The sequence below is a fragment of the Manis pentadactyla genome, chromosome 9, assembly GCF_030020395.1.
Source record: "Manis pentadactyla isolate mManPen7 chromosome 9, mManPen7.hap1, whole genome shotgun sequence".
Lineage (NCBI taxonomy): Eukaryota > Metazoa > Chordata > Mammalia > Pholidota > Manidae > Manis > Manis pentadactyla.
The window spans coordinates 10,264,622-10,286,914 of record NC_080027.1 but is presented as its reverse complement, the minus strand read 5'-3'; the positions used below and the strand labels follow the sequence as shown (position 1 = coordinate 10,286,914).

Genomic DNA, 22,293 nt, shown 5'->3' with positions numbered 1-22,293 from the left:
CACAGCATTCTCCAACCCGCCAATGTCAGCATGGTGACTGGGGATGGCAGCCCATGCCCTGCCGTGTAACATGATCTAGGCAGTGCCATGACCCACCCCTTGCCCTTCCGTCTTCCCTTGGCTGCTTGCTGCTCACCTTGTGGGTTCCTTGCATGGGTGACCCAGTACCTCTGGATGCTACCTTGTTCTCTGGAGTGCCAGGAAGGGTCTGTGGTGCATTCGTCACTCTGAATTCTCAAACACTGAGAAAGTTTGTGTATGGTAATCTTCCAGGGTGAATTATGGTCCACCTAAAATCCTTGTCTCACATTTCTTTACCTTGCATATCCTAAATATGTTACATCCTTTTCTTCTGGTGTAAAGCGTCTGAGGAAATGTGTCTACGTCTGGTTTTCTAGTACAAGCTGCTTGTACTTTTTTCCTAGACATTCAAAGGATTTTTTTCTTTTTCTTTAAAGTCCAGTAACCTTAGTAGAATATGTGTTGGTGTGTATTATTTGGGGTTGATATTCCCAGGTATGTGTTGTGGATTTTTTTGGTTTTAAATCTTTTTTATTTACTTTGTTTAATTTCAGGGAAGCTTTTGTAAATGATGCATTTTAGCCTATTCCACTGCTCAGTTGGCTTTCTTGCTCTGGGACACCTGCTGTCCCCATGCTACACCTCGGTCCATTTTCAGTGTTGGTTACTTTCTCTTGAATCCTGTATCTCTTTCTTCTTTTCTTTTTTTTTTTTTTTTTTTATGTAGTTCAAGGCTGAGTTTTTATTCCCACAGTACCTCCATGAACTGGCAGCATTAATGAAAGTTGATGCCTCTGAAAAAAGATGCCTCTGAAAAAATGCCATTTTGGGTGGTGAAAGGTCTGTGAACACTCCCACTCTGCCCCTGGTTTTTCTTTATTCAACTCTATTATATAATGTCATTGATCTGGTTAATTTACTATTCAGAATATCAGGTAGAGTAACTTTTGGCTGCAATTAAAAAAAAGAATCCTGACAATTTCTCCATACATTTTTTGAGCAAGCTTTTGCACCTGTAAAATTTTCTTCAACTAGCATGTTGCCACCCTGACTCCACTTATCAAAATCTTTCCCAGTTTTTTTTTTTTTGAGAGGGCATATCTTATATTTATTGATCAAATGGTTGTTAACAACAATGAAATTCTGTATAGGGGACTCAATGCACAATCATTAATCAACCCCAAGCCTAATTCTCAACAGTCTCCAATCTTCTGAAGTATAACGAACAAGTTCTTACATGGTGAACAAGTTCTTACATAGTGAATAAGTTCTTACATGGTGAACAGTACAAGGGCAGTCATCACAGAAACTTTCAGTTTTGATCACGCATTATGAACTATAAACAATCAGGTCAAATATGAATATTCGTTTGATTTTTATACTTGATTTATATGTGGATCCCACATTTCTCCCTTTATTATTATTATTATTATTATTTTTAATAAAATGCTGAAGTGGTAGGTAGATGTAAGATAAAGGTTGAAAACTTAGTTTAGTGTTGTAAGAGAGCAAATGTAGATGATCAGGTGTGTGCCTGTAGAGTATGTGTTAATCCAAGCTAGACAAGGGCAAGAAAACATCCATGGATGCAGAAGATTTCTCTCAAAACGGGGGGAGAGGTTCTAAGCCTCACCTCTGTTGATACCCAATTTCTCACCTGATGGCCCCCCCTGCGACTGTGCCTGTCTTAGGTTGTTCCTCCCTTGAGGAATCTTACCCGTCTCTGGCTAACCAGTCATCTTCCGGGGCCATACAGGGAGATGTAAAGTTGGTAAGTGAGAGAGATGCCATATTGTTTGAAAAGGTTAGCTTTTTACTTCTTTGCAGATTTATGCCCTGTGACTTCTATGCCCAGCATTTGTCTTGAGGTATCTTTAGCATTTGGAGGAATTATGATACTCAGTAAATTCGATATGAGGCACGAATTCTATTTAAGGGTTGTAATTAGGAAGGAAGAAGAAAAGCTATAGAGGTAGCAGACGGAAGAAAACATGGGAAGATTGATTATTTCTTTGACATATCTTCTTGTAGAGTAATTTAAGCATGTATAGGTTTTAAACTACTAATTAAATTGCGCACACACATTAACATAATAGGAATACAGTTACATAACCAAAGCAGATCTATAATTACCAGCTATCTCCAGTGAATCCAAGAAAACCAGTTAGGCATCTTAGGCATTTGTGAAAATTTGTCTATGATATGATGGATATTGTCCAACTGTACTTGAACAGTCTGAGAGAAATCAGACAAATTAAAACAGCCCATTCCTGGGAACTGTTCACATCCCATATGTTCTTTTAACAGTAAATAGTCTGTAGTTGTAAGATTTTGGAGCGCTGCAACTTGCACTTCTCCTAATTCTTGGTTGAGTTTCGACAGTATAGATCCAGTCAAATTTGTTGTTTTACTGTATGCACAGGCCAGCTTAGATATCTCCTTCTTCATTCCAATGGCAAGTCCAGGAACCGGTGGGATGAATGCAGCTACAACTGCAGCATCGCCTGGATCTTTGTTGAGGTTTTTGATGATCATCTTCTGGTATGACTCTTCCAGAGTGCTGATGTTGGAAGTTCTTCTTCATATTGTATCTTAGTTCATTTTCTGGGTAGCCAAATTAGGCTTTGATCCTCTGTATAAACACAAACAGACCCTTTGCCCACACTTTGATATGCCCTTTATACCATTGTGTAGAACTCATTGGAGGTCACCACACAGGAACTGCTTTTTTTTTTTTTTAAGAGAAAGGAATATTATCAGAAAAGTGTACCTCCATAGCCAATCATCTGACACCCTTTAAGTGATCAAAATTAAGGATATTTAAAGCATGCATTAATCGTTGATTTACAGTTAGTTTTATCCTATCGTGGAGTAATCCCCCTTTTCTTTCTTTCTTTCTTTTTTTTTGTTATCTTTAATCTACACTTACATGAAGAATATTATGTTTACTAGGCTCTCCCCTATACCAGGTCCCCCCTATAAACCCCTTTACAGTCACTGTCCATCAGCATAGCTAAATGTTGTAGGATCACTACTCTGTGTTGTACAGCCCTCCCCTTTCTCCCACCCCCCCATTATGCATGCTGATCTTAATACCCTCCTTCTTCCCCCCCCACTTATCCCTCCCTACCCACCCATCCTCCCCAGTCCCTTTCCCTTTGGTACCTGTTAGTCCATTCTTGGGTTATGTGATTCCGCTGCTGTTTCGTTCCTTCAGTTTTTCCTTTGTTCTTATACTCCACAGATGAGTGAAATCATTTGGTATTTCTCTTTCTCCGCTTGGCTTATTTCACTGAGCATAATACCCTCCAGCTTCATCCATGTTGCTGCAAATGGTAGGATTTGCCCTCTTCTTATGGCTGAGTAGTATTCCATTGTGTATATGTACCACATCTTCTTTATCCATTCATCTACCGATGGACATTTAGGTTGTTTCCAATTCTTGGCTATTGTAAATAGTGCTGCGATAAACATAGGGGTGCATTGGTCTTTCTCAAACTTGATTGCTGCGTTCTTAGGGTAAATTCCTAGGAGTGCAATTCCTGGGTCAAATGGTAAGTCTGTTTTGAGCATTTTGATGAACCTCCATACTGCTTTCCACAATGGTTGAATTAGTTTGCATTCCCACCAGCAGTGAAGGAGGGTTCCCCTTTCTCCACAGCCTCGCCAACATTTGTTGTTGTTTGTCTTTTGGTTGGCAGCCATCCTTACTGGTGTGAGGTGATACCTCATTGTAGTTTTAATTTGCATTTCTCTGATAATTAGTGATGTGGAGCATCTTTTCATGTGTCTGTTGGCCATCTGTATTTCTTTTTTGGAGAACTGTCTGTTCAGTTCCTCTGCCCATTTTTTAATTGGGTTATTTGATTTTTGTTTGTTGAGGCGTGTGAGCTCTTTATATATTTTGGACATCAGGCCTTTATCGGATCTATCATTTACAAATATATTCTCCCATACTGTAGGGTACCTTTTTGTTCTATTGATGGTGTCTTTTGCTGTACAGAAGCTTTTCAGCTTAATATAGTCCCACTTGTTCATTTTTGCTGTTGTTTTCCTTGCCCGGGGAGATATGTTCAAGAAGAGGTCACTCATGTTTATGTCTAAGAGGTTTTTGCCTATGTTTTTTTCCATGAGTTTAATGGTTTCATGGCTTACATTCAGGTCTTTGATCCATTTTGAATTTACTTTTGTATATGGGGTTAGACAATGGTCCAGTTTCATTCTCCTACATGTAGCTGTCCAGTTTTGCCAGCACCATCTGTTGAAGAGACTGTCATTTTGCCATTGTATGTCCATGGCTCCTTTATCAAATATTAATTGACCATATATGTCTGGGTTAATGTCTGGAGTCTCTAGTCTGTTCCACTGGTCTGTGGCTCTGTTCTTGTGCCAGTACCAAATTGTCTTGATTACTATGGCTTTATAGTAGAGCTTGAAGTTGGGGAGTGAGATCCCCCCTACTTTATTCTTCTTTCTCAGGATTGCTTTGGCTATTCGGGGTCTTTGGTGTTTCCATATGAATTTTTGAATTATTTGTTCCAGTTCATTGAAGAATGTTGCTGGTAGTTTGATAGGGATTGCATCAAATCTGTATATTGCTTTGGGCAGGATGGCCATTTTGACGATATTAATTCTTCCTAGCCAAGAGCATGAGATGAGTTTCCATCTGTTAGTGTCCCCTTTAATTTCTCTTAAGAGTGACTTGTAGTTTTCAGGGTATTATAGGTCTTTCACTTCTTTGGTTAGGTTTATTCCTAGGTATTTTATTCTTTTTGATGCAATTGTGAATGGAATTGTTTTCCTGATTTCTCTTTCTATTGGTTCATTGTTAGTGTATAGGAAAGCTACAGATTTCTGTGTGTTAATTTTGTATCCTGCAACTTTGCTGTATTCTGATATCAGTTCTAGTAGTTTTGGGGTGGGGTCTTTAGGGTTTTTTATGTACAATATCATGTCATCTGCAGATAGTGACAGTTTAACTTCTTCTTTACCAATCTGGATTCCTTGTATTTCTTTGTTTTGTCTGATTGCCTTGGCTAGGACCTTCAGTACTGTGTTGAATACAGTGGGGAGAGTGGGCATCCCTGTCTAGTTCCCGATCTCAGAGGAAAAGCTTTCAGCTTCTCGCTGTTCAGTATAACGTTGGCTGTGGGTTTATCATATATGGCCTTTATTATGTTGAGGTACTTGCCCTCTATACCCATTTTGCTGAGAGTTTTTATCATGCATGGATGTTGAATTTTGTCAAATGCTTTTTCAGCATCTATGGAGATGATCATGTGGTTTTTGTCTTTCTTTTTGTTGATGTGGTGGATGATGTTGATGAATTTTCGAATGTTGTACCATCCTTGCATCCCTGCGATGAGTCCCACTTGGTCATGGTGTATGATCCTTTTGATATACTTTTGTATTCGGTTTGCTAATATTTTATTGAGTATTTTTGCATCTACATTCATCAGGGATATTGGTCTGTAATTTTCTTTTTTGGCGGGGTCTTTGCCTGGTTTTGGTATTAGGGTGATGTTGGCTTCATAGAATGAGTTTGGGAGTATTCCCTCCTCTTCTATTTTTTGGAAAACTTTAAGGAGAATGGGTATTATGTCTTCTCTGTATGTCTGATGAAATTCCGAGGTAAATCCGTCCGGTCCGGGTGTTTTGTTCTTGGGTAGTTTTTTGATTACCGTTTCAATTTCTTTGCTCGTAATTGGTTTGTTTAACTTTTGTGTTTCTTCCTTGGTCAGTCTTGGAAGGTTGTATTTTTCTAGGAAGTTGTCCATTTCTTCTAGGTTTTCCAGCTTGTTGGCATATAGGTTTTCATAGTAGTCTTTAATAATTCTTTGTATTTCTGTGGAATCTGTCGTGATTTTTCCGTTCTCATTTGTGATTCTGTTGATTTGTGTTGATTCTCTTTTTCTCTTAATAAGTTTGGCTAGAGGCTTATCTATTTTGTTTGTTTTCTCAAAGAACGAGCTCTTGGTTTCGTTGATTTTTGCTATTGTTTTATTATTCTCAATTTTGTTTATTTCTTCTCTGATCTTTATTATGTCCCTCCTTCTGCTGACTTTAGGCCTCATTTGTTCTTCTTTTTCCAATTTCGGTAATTGTGATGTTAGACTATTCATTTGGGATTGTTCTTGCTTCTTCAAGTGTGCCTGGATCGCTATATACTTTCCTCTTAAGACTGCTTTCGCTGCATCCCACAGAAGTTGGGGCTTTGTGTTACTGTTGTCATTTGTTTCTATATATTCCTTGATCCCTATTTTAATTTGTTCATTGATCCATTGATTATTTTGGAGCATGTTGTTAAGCCTCCATGTGTTTGTGAGCCTTTTTGTTTTCTTTGTAGAATTTATTTCTAGTTTTATACCTTTGTGGTCTGAAAAGCTGGTCGGTAGAATTTCAATATTTTGGATTTTGCTGAGGCTCTTTTTGTGACCTAGTATGTGGTCTATTCTGGAGAATGTTCCATGTGCACTTGAGAAGAATGTATATCCTGTTGCTTTTGGATGTAGAGTTCTATAGATGTCTATTAGGCCCATCTGCTCTACTGTGTTGTTCAGTGCTTCCGTGTCCTTACTTATTTTCTGCCCGGTGGATCTATCCTTTGGGGTGAGTGGTGTGTTGAAGTCTCCTAGAATGAATGCATTGCATTCTATTTCCCCCTTTAGTTCTGTTAGTATTTGTTTCACCTATGCTGGTGCTCCTGTGTTGGGTACACATATATTTAGAATGGTTATATACTCTTGTTGGACTGAGCCCTGTATCGTTATGTAGTGTCCTTCTTTATCTCTTGTTACTTTCTTTGTTTTGAAGTCTATTTTGTCTGATGTTAGTACTGCAACCCCTGCTTTCTTCTCATTGTTGTTTGCCTGAAATATGTTTTTCCATCCCTTGACTTTTAGTCTGTACATGTCTTTGGGTTTGAGGTGAGTTTCTTGTAAGCAGCATATAGATGGGTCTTGCTTTTTTATCCATTCTATTACTCTGTGTCTTTTGATTGGTGCATTCAGTCCATTAACATTTAGGGTGACTATTGAAAGATATGTACTTACTGCCATTGCAGGCTTTAAATTCGTGGTTACCAAAGGTTCAAGGTTAGCCTCTTTAGTATCTTACTGCCTAACTTAGCTCGCTTATTGAGCTGTTATATACACTGTCTGGAGATTCTTTTCTTCTCTCCCTTCTTATTCCTCCTCCTCCATTCTTCATATGTTGGGTGTTTTGTTCTGTGCTCTTTCTAGGAGTGCTCCCATCTAGAGCAGTCCCTGTAAGATGTCCTGTAGAGGTAGTTTGGGGAAGCAAATTCCCTCAGCTTTTGCTTGTCTGGGAATTGTTTAATCCCACCATCATCTTAAATGATAGTCGTGCTGGATACAGTATCCTTGGTTCAAGGCCGTTCTGTTTCATTGTATTAAATATATCATGCCATTCTTTTCTGGCCTGTAGGGTTTCTGTCGAGAAGCCTGATGTTAGCCTGATGGATTTTCCTTTATAGGTGACTTTTTTCTCTCTAGCTGCCTTTAAAACTCTTTCCTTGTCCTTGATCTTTGCCATTTTAATTATTATGTGTCTTGGTGTTGTCCTCCTTGGATCCTTTCTGTTGGGGGTTCTGTGTATTTCCGTGGTCTGTTCGATTACTTCCTCCCCCAGTGTGGGGAAGTTTTCAGCAATTATTTCTTCTAAGATACTTTCCATCTCTTTTCCTCTCTCTTCTTCTTCTGGGACCCCTATAATACGGATATTGGTCCTTTTGGATTGGTCACACAGTTCTCATAATATTGTTTCATTCCTGGAGATCCTTTTATCTCTCTCTATGTCAGCTTCTATGCGTTCCTGTTCTCTGGTTTCAATTCCATCAATGGCCTCTTGCATCCTATCCATTCTGCTTATAAATCCTTCCAGAGTTTGTTTCATTTCTGTAATCTCCTTTCTGGCATCTGTGATCTCCCTCCGGACTTCATCCCATTTCTCTTGCGTATTTCTCTGCATCTCTGTCAGCATGTTTATGATTTTTATTTTGAATTCTTTGTCAGGAAGACTGGTTAGGTCTGTCTCCTTCTCTGGTGTTGTCTCTGTGATCTTTGTCTGCCTGTAGCTTTGCCTTTTCATGGTGATAGGAATAGTCTGCAGAACTGGGATGAGTGACGGCTGGAAGGACTTCCTTTCTTGTTGGTTTGTGGCCCTCCTCTCCTGGGAGAACAGCGACCTCTAGTGGCTTGTGCTGCGCAGCTGCGCGCAGACAGGGCTTCTGCTTCCTGGCCGGCTGCTATGGAGTTAATCTCCGCTGTTGCTGTGGGCGTGGCCTGGCTCGGGCAGCTGCTCCAAAGTGGTGGAGTCGCGTTGGAGGGGGAGCAGCGGGAGGCTATTTATCTCCGCAAGGGGCCTCAGTGCTCCCTGCAGCCCAGGGGTTAGGGTGCCCAGAGATCCCCGGATTCCCTGCCTCTGGATTAAGTGTCCCGCCCTGCCCCTTGAAGACTTCCAAAAAGCACCCGCCAAAACAAAACAACGACCACAAAAAACAAACAAACAAATAAATAAATAAATAAAAAATAAATAAAAAATGGCCACTTGTTTGTCTTTATTCTCCGGCGCCAGCCTTAGGCACCTGCTCATCGATCTTGCTGCCCTGTTGCCCTAGTATTGGGGTCCCTATCCCTTTAAGACTTCCAAAGAGCGCTCGCCAAAACAAAACAACAACAACAACAACAAAAAAATGGCCGCTCTCTTTTCTTTTGTTCTCTGGCGCCGGCCTCCGATATCCGCTTGCCGGTCTTGCTGCCCTGTTTCCCTGGTATTGGAGTCCCTGTCCCTTTAAGACTTCCAAAAAGCGCTCACCTTAACAAAACAACAGCTACAACAACAACGACAAAAATGGTCGCTCGCTTTTCTGGTGTCCTCTGGCGCCAGGCCTCCGGTACCCACTCACTGTTCTTGCTGCCCTGTTTCCCTAGTATCCAGGGCCCCCCGCACACGCACTGTGTCTACACTCTGGCCCGGATGGCGGGGGCTGGGTGTTCGGCAGTCCTGGGCTCCGTCTCCCTCCTGCTCTGCCTATTCTTCTCCTGCTGGGAGCTGGGGGGAGGGGCGCTCGGCTCCCGCGGGGCCGGGGCTTGTATCTTACCTCCTTCGCGAGGCTCTGGGTTCTCGCAGGTGTGGATGTTGTCTGGATGTTGACCTGTGTCCTCTGGTCTTTATTCTAGGAAGAGTTGTCTTTGTTATATTTTCATAGATATATGTGGTTTTGGGAGGAGATTTCCGCTGCTCTATTCACGCCGCCATCTTGGCTCCGCCCTTTTCTTCATTTCTTTTTTATTTAAACAACTTTCTTTTCATCTTTTCTCTCAAGACCTCTGTCATGTTTGTTCTTGTATTCATTCTAATTCATTCTCCATCTCTGAAATGACTTTTTATTTGCAATTTCCCTGATTTCTGTTACCTAATGTCTGGCTTTTTGTAACAGATTTTTAAATGGCTTTGGCTTATTTGGTACTGGGAGGCCCCAGTTTTGGTCCTTTCTGTCCCCCTGTTCTTTGTTCTTACAGCCTCTTTGTATGGAATCTGACCTCAGTACTTTCCTGTTGCTTATTTTTATGTGAAATTAGTTTTCTGAGCTGTTGGAGAAGGCAGGGTCCAGGGGACCTTCTGTCACACTGTGCACCTCCGCTGTCTCCACCTGGTGGTCGGGAGGTTCACCGACCCCTCAGCCTGCTTCTGCAGACCCTCCCTGCTCCTTGAGGCCGTGTTCCTTTCCTGCCCCAGCCCCTGGTCCTCACACTCGGTGCTCCAAGGTCACCTGAGTCTGCTTAGGGCTCTGATGGCTACAGGTCTCTGCCTTTTCTCTCACAGACTATTGCCACGAAGTCTGGGGGCTTTTGTGGTTTTCCTTTCGAGAGAACTGTGCTTGTGCCGTGAATCAGCTGCCCTTAGGTTCCAGCCTCATATGCGTGCCTTGTCACTGTGTGCATTTGCCTCTCTCCGGAGAACCCTGGTTAAAAGTGTGTGTGTGCGTGTTGTGAACTGGTCACTTAAGAAAAGCTTTCAAAGAAAAGTCCTAGGTTCTTGTCCCAGGCCTGGGATTGTCCACAAAGGAGGTCGGCTTTAACCTTTTGATTCCATTTCTCTGTGGTTTCCCCTATAACTGAATTATGTGCTTTTAGTTGTATTTTGTGATTTACCAGTCTTGGGTAATATCTATCAATTTCCTCTATCAAAATCGATAGTTCATTTAACTTATTTCCTCTTTCCACTGCCCCAGCTCATTGTATTATTTCTGCTATGCTGTGACCCCTTTGAGTCTCTGTACAATGTTAGTTTCTGCCACTCAGAGGGTCTGTTTTTTTCCCTAGGGTTTGGGTAGGCAGACTAGGGTGCACACACCAGAGAGAGAAGCACAGACCCACAATTTCTGTACGGCTGTAGGAAGTGCATACGTGCCCCAGTGCGCACACAGGCCCTCCTGGGCGTGGTGTACACTCTTCCCCACTCACTGTGTGAAGCTGGCTGTGGTCTTCATGGACATTGGCAGAAGACTCCCAAGATGTGATTTCAGCCAGGTCCAGAAAGCCTACTTCAGCAAAGGTGTTACTTTTTAAGAACAGTTTTAAGGTAAAGTTGTGGTCTTTGACCTGCCACTCCAGGTCCTGAGGGCCACTGCTCTCCACCACACCCGCTTGATGCCTCAGGGGGCTTTCAGCTGCTCAGCAGTCTTACAGATGAGGAAATGGGGCTCTGAGGACGGGAGGAGGTCAGAGCTGGGAAGAGAGTGGCTGGTGGAGCGGACAGGTGTGGCAAGCCTTGTCAGCCTGTGCTCCTCTACCTTTGGCCCCAGAGCCACCGAACTGTGCCTGTTTGGTGAAGGTCTCCAGCATCTGCCCTCCGCAGCTGCCTCAGCAGCTCCCTGAGGTAGGAGGTGTGCCAGGTGAGGGAGCCTCCCAGGCGGCTCTAGGCTCACAGCAGGCCTCCGTGCACTCAGCCGACCTTGAGCCCTATTAGCAAATTAATGGTGAGAGATAAATGATGTGGGAGTGTCCCTGAGAGAGGAGGTCACCCTGCTGGAGGAGGCGAGATAAGTTCCTAGAGGGGAGATGTTTTCTGGAGGTGGGTGCTGGCGAGGATCCAGTGGGGTGGCTGTGGAAGCCTTTCTGCCTAGGTTCTGGAAATGAAGCACTAAAGCAGGGATGGCCTGGGGAGGGCCTTCATAGTAAACGTCATTCCTGCTTTCAAAGTGACAGAAGTTTGCAGACTCATTTTCACGTACAATTACCCTTACCCTGTGTGATGAATACTTTCTTCTATTTTACCATGTTTCTTAAGATGTTAGCACTAGAAAATCCCCTGTGCTTATTAGACCTCAGTTACCACACCTGGTCAAGGTGGACTGAAACTGCATGTGGTCCAACCTCTACTCCACATCTGACTTTCCCCATACAGGCAGATGTTAGCTGAATTAAGGCCAGTTTAGCAGTAGGCATAGGATGTAGTGAAAGTTTTACTTTCATATATATATATGTAATATACCTTCTGTCCCTTTTTTATGTAATGGAGAATTCCCAAACATAAATTGAGTATTTATTTTAAAAGTGTCCATAATCAGGTTCTGTAGTTTGGTGAATTTCATATGGAAAACAAATGGAGAACTATAGTAGTTAAAATTTTGTCCTTACTGATTTTGGACTGTCCTGTATGGCAGGCATTTCAAGTCAATTTTAGGAGGAAACTGTCAGCTGATAGTGATTAAAAAAATTTTTTTTTGTTAAGGTATTATTGATATACACTCTTACGAAGGTTTCACATGAAAAAGCAATGTTGTTACTACATTTACCCATATTATCAAGTCCCCACCCATACCCCAATGCAGTCACTGTCCATCAGTGTAGTAAGATGCCACAGATCCACTATGTGCCTTCTCTGTGCTACACTGCTCTCCCCTTGATCCTCCACACCATGTGTACTAAACATAATACCCCTCAATCCCCTTCTCCCTCCCTCCCCACCGACCATCCCAACCCCCTCCCCTTTGGTAACCACTAGTTCCTTCTTGGAGTCTCTGAGTCTGCTGCTATTTTGTTCCTTCAGTTTTGCTTTGTTGATATACCCCACAAATGAGGGAACATTTGGCACTTGTCTTTCTCTGTCTGGCTTGTTTCACTGAGCATAATGTCCTCCAGTTCCATCCATGTTGTTGCAAATGGTAGGATTTGTTTCTTTCTTACGGCTGAATAGTATTCCATTGTGTATATGTAGCACATCTTTATCCATTGATCTACTGATGGACACTTAGGTTGCTTCCATATCTTGGCTATTGTAAAAAGTGCTGTGATAAATATAGGGGTGTATATGTCTTTTTGAATCTGAGAAGTTGTTTTCTTTGGGTAAATTCCAAGGAGTGGGATTCCCGGGTCAAATGGTATTTCTATTTTTAGTTTTTTGAGGAACCTCCATATTGCTTTCCACATGGTTAAACTAGCTTACATTCCCACCAGCAGTGTAGGAGGGTTCCCCTTTCTCCGCATCCTCGCCAGCATTTGCTGTTTTTAGTCTTATCGATGCTGACCATCCTTACTGGTGTGAGGTGATATCTCATTGTGGTTTTAATTTGCATTTCCCTGATGATTAGTGATGTGAAGCATCTTTTCATGTGTCTGTTGGCCATCTGAATTTCTTCTTTGGAGAACTGTCTCTTCATATCTTCTGCCCATTTGTTAATTGGGTTATTTGCTTTTTGAGTGTTGAGGTGTGTGAGTTCTTTATATATTTTGGATGTTAATCCCTTGTTGGATATGTCATTTACAAATATATTCTCCCATACTGTAGGATGCCTTTTTGTTCTGTTGATGGTGTCCTTTGCTGTACAGAAACTTTTTAGTTTGATGTAGTCCCATGAGTTCATTTTTGCTTTTGTTTCCCTTGCTCAAGGAGATGCATTCAGGAAGAAGTTGCTCATGCTTATATTCAGGAGATGTTTGCCTATGTTGTCTTCTAAGAGTTTTATGGTTTCATGACTTACATTCAAGTCTTTGATCCATTTCAAGTTTACTTTTATATATGGGGTTAAACAATAATCCAGTTTCATTCTCTTGCACGTAGCTGTCCAGTTTTGTCAACACCAGCTGTTGAAGAGGTTGTCATTTCCCCATTGTATGTCCATGGCTCCTTTATCATATATTAATCGACCATATATGTTTGGGTTTATATCAGGGCTCTCTAGTCTGTTCCACTGGTCTATGGGTCTGTTCTTGCGCCAGTACCAAATTGTCTTGATTACTATGGCTTTGTAGTAGAGCTTGAAGTTGGGGAGCATAATCCCCCCTGCTTTATTCTTCCTTCTCAGGATTACTTTGGCTATTCGAGGTCTTTTGTGGTTCCATATGAATTTTAGAACGATTTTCTCTATTTTGTTGAAGAATGCTGTTGGTATTTTGATAGGAATTGCACTGAATCTGTGAATTGTTTTAGGCAGGAAGGTCATTTTGACAATATTAATTCTTCCTATCCATGAGCATGGGATATGTTTTCATTTATTAGTGTCTTCTTTAATTTCTCTCATGAGTGTCTTGTAGTTTTCAGAGTATAGGTCTTTCACTTCCTTGGTTAGGTTTATTCCTAGGTATTTTATTCTTTTTGGTGCAACTGTGAATGGAATTGTTTTCTTGATTTGTCTCTCTGCTAGTTCATTGTTAGTATATAGGAATGCCACAGATTTCTGCTTATTAATTTTGTATCCTACAACTTTGCTGAATTCAGATATTAGAGCTAGTAGTTTTGGAGTGGATTCTTAGGGTTTTTTATGTACAATATCATGTCATCTGCAAAGAGGGACAGTTTGACTTCTTCCTTACCAATCTGGATGCCTTTTATTTCTTTGTGTTGTCTGATTGCCATGGGTAGGACCTCCAGTACTATGTTGAATGAAAGCGGGGAGAGTAGACATCCATGCCTTGTTCCCTATCTTAGAGGAAAAGCTTTTCAGCTTCTCACTGTTGAGTATGATGTTGGCTGTGGGTTTGTCATATATGGCCTTTATTATGTTGAGGTACTTGCCCTCTATACCCATTTTGTTGAGAGTTTTTATCATGAATGGATGTTGAATTTTTCAGCATCTATGGAAATGATCATGTGGTTTTTGTCCTTTTTGTTGATGTGGTGGGTGATGTTGATGGATTTTCGAATATTGTACCATCCTTGCATTCCTGGAATAAATCCTACTTGATCATGATGGATTATCTTTTTGATGTATTTTTGAATTCGGTTTGCCAATATTTTTTGAGTATTTTTGCATCTATGTTCATCAGGGATATTGGTCTGTAATTTTTTGTGATGTCTTTGCCTGGTTTTGGTATTAGAGTGATGCTGGCCTCATACAATGAGTTTGGAAATATTCCCTCCTCTTCTACTCTTTGGAAAAGTTTCAGGAGGATGGTTATTAGTTCTTCACTAAATGTTTGATAAAATTCAGCGGTGACGCCATCTGGTCCAGGAGTTTTGTTCTTAGGTAGGTTTTTGATTACCAGTTCAATTTCATTGCTGGTAATTGGTGTGTTCAGATTTTCTGTTTCTTTCTGGGTCAGTCTTGAAAGGTTGTATTTTTCTAGAAAGTTGTCCATTTCTTCTAGCTTATCCAGTTTGTTAGCATATAGATTTTCATAGTATTCTCTACTAATTCTTTGTATTTCTGTGGTGTCCGTAGTGATTTTTCCTTTCTTATTTCTGATTCTGTTTATGTGAGTAGACTCTCTTTTTTTCTTGATAAGTCTGGCTAGGGGTTTATCTATTTTGTTTATTTTCTTGAAGAACCAGCTCTTCCTTTCATTGATTCTATTTCATTCTTCTTGATTTTACTTATTTCTGCTCTTATCTTTATTATGTCCCTCCTTCTACTGACTTTGGCCTCATTTGTTCTTTTTCTAGTTTTGTTAATTGTGAGTTTAAACTGCTCGTATGGGGTTGTTCTTCTTTCCTGAGGTAGGCCTGTATTGCAATATACTTTCCTCTTAGCATGGCCTTCGCTGCATCCCACAGATTTTGCGGTGTTGAATATTGTTGTAATTTGTCTCCATATAGTACTTGATCTCTGTTTTGGTCATTGATCCATTGGTTATTTAGGAGCATGTTGTGAAGCCTCTGTGTGTTTGTGGGATTTTTCATTTTCTTTACTTAATTTATATCTAGTTTCATACCTTTGTGGTCTGAGAAACTGGTTGGTACAATTTCAATCTTTTTTAATTTACCGAGGCTGTTTTTATGGCCTAGTATATGATCTATTCTTGAAAATGTTCCACGTGCACTTGAGAAGAATATGTATTCTGCCGCTTTTGGGTGTAGAGTTCTGTAGATGTCTTTTAGGTCCATCTGTTCTAATGTGTTGTTCAGTGCCTCTGTGTCCTTACTTATTTTCTGTCTGGTTGATCTGTCCTTCAAAGTGAGTGGAGTGAATATGTTGCCTTCTATTTCCCCTTTTAATTCTGTTAGTATTTGTTTCACATATGTAGGTGCTCTTGTGTTGGGTGCATAGATATTTATAATGGTTATATCTTCTTGTTGGACTGACCTTTTTTTTTTTTTTTGGTATCATTAATCTGCAATTACACGAGGATCATTATGTTTACTAGACTCCCCCCATCACCAAGTCCCCCTGACATACCTGATTACAGTTGCTGTCCATCAGCGTAGTACGATGCTGTAGAATCACTACTTGTCTTCTCTGTGTTGTACAGTCCCCTTTCTTCCCCCCCCATCCCTTATCCCTCCCTTCCCACCCATCCTCCCCAGTCCCTTTCCCTTTGGTAACTGTTATGGGCTGACCCTTTTATCATTATGTAATGTCCTTCTTTGTCTCTTGTGACTTTCTTTGTTTTGAAGTCTATTTTGTCTGATACAAGTACTGCAACTCCTGCTTTTTTCTCCCTATTAGTTGCATGAAATATCTTTTTCCATCCCTTCACTTTTAGTCTGTGTATGTGTTTGGGTTTGAGGTGAGTCTCTTGTAAGCAGCATATAGATGGGTCTTGCTTTTTTATCCATTCAGTGACTCTACGTCTTTTGATTGGTGCATTCAGTCCATTTACACTAAGGGGATTATCAGTAGGTATGTACTTATTGCCATTGCAGGCTTTAGATTCATGGTTACCAAAGGTTCAAGGTTAACTTCTTTACCATCAAAGAGTCTAATTTAACTCAATTAATATGCTATTACAAACACAACCTAAGGGTTCTTTTCTTTTTCTCCTTTTTCTTCCTCCTCCATTCTTTATATATTAGTATATATCTGTACTCTTTGTCTATCCCTTGATTGACTTTGGGGATAGTTAATTTAATTTTGCATTTGCTTAGTAATTAACTGTTCTACTTTCTTTACTGTGGTTTTATTACCTCTGGTGACAGCTATTAAACCTTAGGAACACTTCCATCTATAGCAGTCCCTCCAAAATACACTGTAGAGATGGTTTTTGGGAGGTAAATTCTCTCAGCTTTTTCTTTTCTGGAAATTATTTAATCCCTCCAAATTTTAATGATAACTTGCTGGATAAAGTAATCTTGGTTTGAGGCCCTTCTGCCTCATTGCATTAAATACATCATGCCACTCCCTTCTGGCCTGTAAGGTTTCTGCTGAGAAGTCTGATGATAGCCTGATGGGCTTTCCTTTGTATGTGATCTTATTTCTCTCTCTGGCTGCTTTTAATAGTTTGTCCTTATCCTTTATCTTTGCCATTTTAATTACTATATGTCTTAGTGTTGTCTTCCTTGGGTCCCTTGTGTTGGGAGATCTGTGGATCTCCATGGCCTGAGAGATTATCTCCTTCCCCAGATTGGGGAAGTTTTCAGCAATTACCTCCTCAAAGACACTTTCTATCCCTTTTTCTCTCTTCTTCTTCTGGTACCCCTATAATGCAAATATTGTTCTGTTTGGATTGGTCACACAGTTCTCTCAATATTCTTTCATTCTTAGAGATCCTTTTTTCTCCCTGTGCCTCAGCTTCTTTGTATTCTTCTTCTCTAGTTTGTATTTCATTTATCGTCTCTCCCACCATATCTAATCTGCTTTTAATACCGTCCATTGTGCTCTTCAATGATTGGATCTCTGACTGGAATTCATTCCTGAGTTCTTGAATATCTTTCTGTACCTTCATGAGCATGTTAATGATTTTTATTTTGAACTCTTTCAGGAAGATTCATGAGGTTGATGTCATTTAAATATTTTCAGGAGTTGTATTAATAGTTTTACTTTGAACCAGGTTCCTTTGGTGTTTCGTATTTGTATATGGCGCCCTTTAGTGTCCAGAAGCTCTACTCTCTGGAGCTGCTCAGCCCTTGAAGCAATGTCGGGGGTCGCAGGGGAGTGGTATTGGTGCCTAGGGAGGAAAGAACTGTTTCCTGCTTCTTGGCTGTTGTGCCTGTCTGCACTGCCTGAACCAGTGGGCTGTGCACACAGTTATAAGCCTCTATGCTTTGTGTTTGTAGTTGCTGTAGACAGATCTTCCCTCTGGCTGGCCTAACACCAGGGTATGGTTTGCCTGTTTGTTAGCCAGGTGGGGCTGGTCGGGAGAAAGGCTCAGAGGCTGCGTATCACGGAGGGGGTCCTTGGAGCTGTGTAGCCAGCCAGGGAGCTGGAGCACCTTAAGATCGTGAAAGCTCCTAACCTACTGGGCAGAGTTCACCCGGACAATTTTGTCTACCTGTCCTTTCTCCTGAGCAGTAAGCTCTGTGCAATCCTTGCCCCTTTAGCAGCCCTCTTGCTAAAGGCTTCCTTGTTAGAAAGTTTCTCAGACTGCCCGCCTTTCTTTTGTCCCAGAGCAGCCAGATATGCATCCCCGCTTTCCACAAGTGGCTGGAATCTCATTCTCTCCAGGAATTCTGCCTGTCTTAGCTTTCCACCCCTCTAATCATGAGTGTACCATGCAAGCACCATGAAATGCAGGTTTGTGCTCCCAGAGCAAATCTCCAGAGTTAGGTATTCAGCAGTCCCAGGCCTCCACTCCCTCCCCGCTCCATTTTTCTTCCTTCTGCCGGTGAGCTGGGGTAGGGGAAGGGCTTGGGTCCCATTGGGCCTCAGCTTTGGTACGTTACCCTGTTCTGTGAGGTCTGCTCTTTTCTCCAGGTGTATGCAGTCTGGTGCAGTCCTCTTTCCTGTTGCTCTCTCAGGATTAGTTGTATTAATTATATTTTTGTATTACATGCGGTTTTAGGAGGAAGCCTCTGTTTCACTTCTCACCCGCCATCTTTAATCCTCTTTCTCAGCTGATAGTGATTTATTGAGGGAAACATTTGGCATGTGTTGGAGTGCTTTGCGTTACAGAACCTAGGCAGAAAGGTGGTGTTAGAAATGGTGCCGCAAATCATCTGCCTTTGTAGAGTGGCTGCCACCATGTACTTGCTGCCTCTTGACCTGGGAAGGCCAAGCTGGTGGGTGTCAAGGCCCCTGGCTTCTGCCTCAGCTGTTTTGAGTGGCTTAGTTGGAGACACATTGCTTCTTCCCTTGGGCTCCTTAAAGCGACGGTTCTGCCTTTAATTCTGATGTTATCTGTCTTGTTGGGGAATGGGTATTTGTTTGGAAATTATTTCAAGTAAGAATGTATTTGTGTTCTTTTTTAGGCAAAAGTAAAGAAGCAGAAATAAAGAGAATAAACAAAGAGCTGGCAAACATTAGATCAAAATTTAAAGGTAAGTGCATTTAACCTTTGTCATGAAATGCTCTGTGGTCAATTTTATGTGGGGTGGCTCTCTGGCTGCTTTCAGTACTCTCTCCTTATTCTTAATCTTTGCCATTTTAATTAAAATATTATATGTCTTAGTGTTGTCTTCCTTGGGTTCCTTTTATTAGGGGATCTCTGTACTTCTATGACCTGAGTGTCTGTTTCCTTTCCCAGATTTGGGAAGTTTTCAACAATTATTTATTTTCTCAAAGGGACTTCCTACCCCTTTGTGTCTCTCTTCTCCTTCTGGTACCCCTATTATGTAAATATTGTTTCTTTTGGATTGGTCACACAGCTCTCTTAACATTCTTTCATTTGTAGAGATTTTTTTTTCTCTGTGTTCCTCAGCTTCACTGTGTTCCTGGTCTCTAATTTCCATCTCACTGATTGTCCTCTACTTGCAGCAATCTATTCTTCATTCCCGCCATTGTATATTTCATTTCGGTTACTGTATTCTTCAGCTCTGAGTGGCTTTTTTCAGCTCTTCTATCTCTTTTTTGATGTCCTCTCTGAGATCTTCAATGTTTTTCTGCAGACCTGTGAGCATATTTATGACTTACTTTGAAATCTTTATCGAGAAGATTGGTGGTCTCCATTTCATTTAGCCCTCTTTCTGGTGCCTTACCCTGTAATTTTGTTTTGAACATATTCCTCTGCCTCCTCATTTTGTCAGGGTTTCTGTGTTTCTTCCTTCATATTAGCATAGATCTGCTATGCTTCCTGGTCTAGAGAGTAATGGCTTTATGAAGAAGGCGTCCTCTGGTGCACAGAAGCTCAAGCTTCTCTACTCCCCAGTGCCTGGTTCTCCTTTGCAATGGAGCCCCAGTTGTAGTTGGTGGGCTGTGGGTGGGGCCACCTTTCTGTCTGTCTGCAGTCAGCAGTGGTCTATCTCTTTCTGTTGCAGCCGGCAGTTTTCCTCCGCCAGCCTTTTGTGATCAGAGCAGTGGCTGCTGCTGGGATCCTTGTGGGCAGGGCCACCCTCTGCCTGCCCTGGAGTGAGGCAGGGCTGCTGGGGGTGGGAGTGGGATTGCAGGGCACCTCCCCAGTTGGGTTGACATAGGGCTGAGAAAGTTGGGAAAGCCTCCCTCTGCCTGCTAGGCAGCAAAGAGTAATGCTGTGGGGCCAGGTGTGTGTTCAGGAAAGCGCCCCGGGGCTGAGCCACCAGCGAGGGGATGGAGCGTTGGGGGCTTCCACGAGCACCTGACCTGTTGGGCTGAGGGAGGGCTGGGGAAGTGTTTTCCACCTGCCCTTTCTCCTGCAGAGAGAGCCTTGTACAACCCTTCTCCCTCTGGCACCCTACTTGTTGCTGGTAAATCTTTCAAACTGCTGCCTCTGTGTTGGGTCTCAGCAGACTGAGGGAGTGTAGTCTGACCTCCACAAGCAGCTGGCGTCTTGGCCTCTCAGAGTGCTGCAACTCTGCTCTCCCTGGTGGCCAGTCCCACTCATCACCAAAGCTCAATGCACTGTGGACTTGTCTTCCCAGAGCAGATCTCCAGGGCCAGGCGAGCAGAGCTCCTGAGCACCTCTCTCTCCTGACTGTGTTCCTCTTCCTCCTGCTTGTGGGCTGGGATGGGGAAGGGCTGGGGTCCTGACTGACCAGAGCTCTTCCACTTTCCCCTTCTCCGTGTGGGCTTCTCTCCTTCCCGAGGTGCAGTGGTCTGTTCTGAGTCTCCAGGTCCTGTTCAGGGTGGGCTGCATTTGCTGTGGTTGCTCCCTTGGTGTGTGTGCAACAAGGTTTTCCTCCTGGCCTTCCTGCCATGCCATCTTTTTTCCTATCCCCAGGATTTAATCTTTTAATATCATGTTTTTTCCCCACTTCAAACCAAAGTTATGTTCTATGTTACTACAGTTACTCTCATGGTTCTGTTAGAATTAAACAGTGTGTAAAGTCAAGCCATTGGTTTTTCTTGAGTTGTTGAGTTTGTATGGAATTTGTCAGATAGCACGGCCCCTCCAGGGACCCGGTCTTGCCCTGGATCTGGAAGGACACTAACCTAGAGCAGCTGCTTCCTTCCACAGACTGCTCCACCAGGCCCCAGAGTGGGGCGAGCCAGTGCCCCAACGCATTGGGCTCAGAGTGTGAGTTGCAAAGAGATGCTCTACCAGAGGCCACTAATTATTTGTGTCAAGTATCATTAAGTAATCTAAGTAAGCCCTTCCTGTGTTGAGTGAAGCGCTGCCCTGTGCTTAGGAAGTAACATTACCCATCAGCACATTGCTTTATGCACTCATACCACCACTCTGCTAAGCCAGCTTGTGGGGAGTACACCCTCCCTGAGCATCTCATTCTGAAGTATGATAAAGAATAGACTTCTCAGGCTTCAGGACATGTTTGTGAAGGGCTAGTTTATCTTTTGCGCCTTAGTTTTTCAATTAATTTTTACAAGTTTGAGACCTGGTTCAAGTTCCCCTGAGCAGATGTTAGCTGTGAGAGTGGCTGAAGTTGAAGTTGCCCAGAAACAGCTAGTAGAGGACAGGCTAGGACTGAGGTCTGAAGAATTGTAGGGACAGGTGGAAGACAGAATTTCCTAGAACAGATTTTTTTTCAGGGCATGAGATTGCGTGTCCTGTCCATCAGAGGATGCAGAAGCTTGTAGAGTTCTGGAGTCAGTGATTGGTGTATCTCCTGTTGAGTCCTAGGGGATCTTTGGGTGTTAATATTTATATCTGGGTTCAGGGATCCTCTAGGTCTCTGAAACTTCTGAAATTGTATGTGAAATGGTTTGCTTATATATGCTTATTATTATTATTTTTTTGGTGGGGGTATCTATAACTTCCATTGCTTTAAAAATCTTTATTATTTATCTTTTTAAATTAAGACTTAATTTTGTTAGAGCGATTTTAGGTTCATAGCAAAACTGAGAGGAAAATACAGAAATTTCTCAAATACCCCTGTTCCCACACATGCACAACCTCTCCCACTATCCACACGCCGACCAGATGGGACGTTCATTACAGTGAGCCTGAAATATACATGTCATTGTCACCCAGGCAGCAGTTTACATCAGGGTCACTCATGGACAAATGTGTCATGACATGTAGCCACCGTGGCAGTACCACACAGAGTAGTTTCCCTCCCCTACAAAACCCCCGGGCTCCACCTGTTCACCCCCCTCCCTTGAGCCCCTGGCCACCACTGACCCCCCACGGCCCACAGTGTCGCCTTTTCTAGAGTGTCACGGAGGTGGGCTCACACAATGTGTGGCCTTCCCAGGTCGGCTTCTCCCCCGTGGTCCTGTGCGTGGGAGGGCCCTCGTGTGTTCTCCTGGCCTGATGGTGCGTTTCTCTTTAGTGCCAATTAACACCCGTCGTCGGGCTGGTCCACAGTCTGTCCGTCACCGTGAAGGACGCCTTGGTTGCTTCCAGGTTTGGGCTGTAAATGATAAATCTGCTGTAAACATCCGTGTGTGGGGTTTTGTGTGGACGTAGTTTTCAGCTCCCCTGGGTAAATACAAGGAGTGTGATTGCTGGATTGTGTAGTGAGAATGAGTGTGGCTTTGTAAGGAACTGTCAGACCGTCTTCTGATGTGGCTATGCCACCCGTGTCTGTGTTCCTGCCCGTGGCGAGTGGGGGTCCCTGCCG

At 42.5% G+C, this 22,293-nt stretch overlaps 1 protein-coding gene across 4 annotated transcripts in view; it reads left to right on the top strand.

The window, feature by feature from the left end:
- Positions 1 to 22,293, top strand: part of AP2A2 (adaptor related protein complex 2 subunit alpha 2) — a 107,781-nt gene that overhangs the window by 44,635 nt on the left and 40,853 nt on the right. For all 4 annotated transcript variants that reach the window (XM_036875833.2, XM_036875832.2, XM_036875831.2 and 1 more), the window contains exon 2: positions 18,610 to 18,678. In XM_036875833.2, the coding sequence (XP_036731728.1) occupies positions 18,610 to 18,678 (69 nt within the window). The remainder of the gene's footprint in view (positions 1 to 18,609; positions 18,679 to 22,293) is intronic.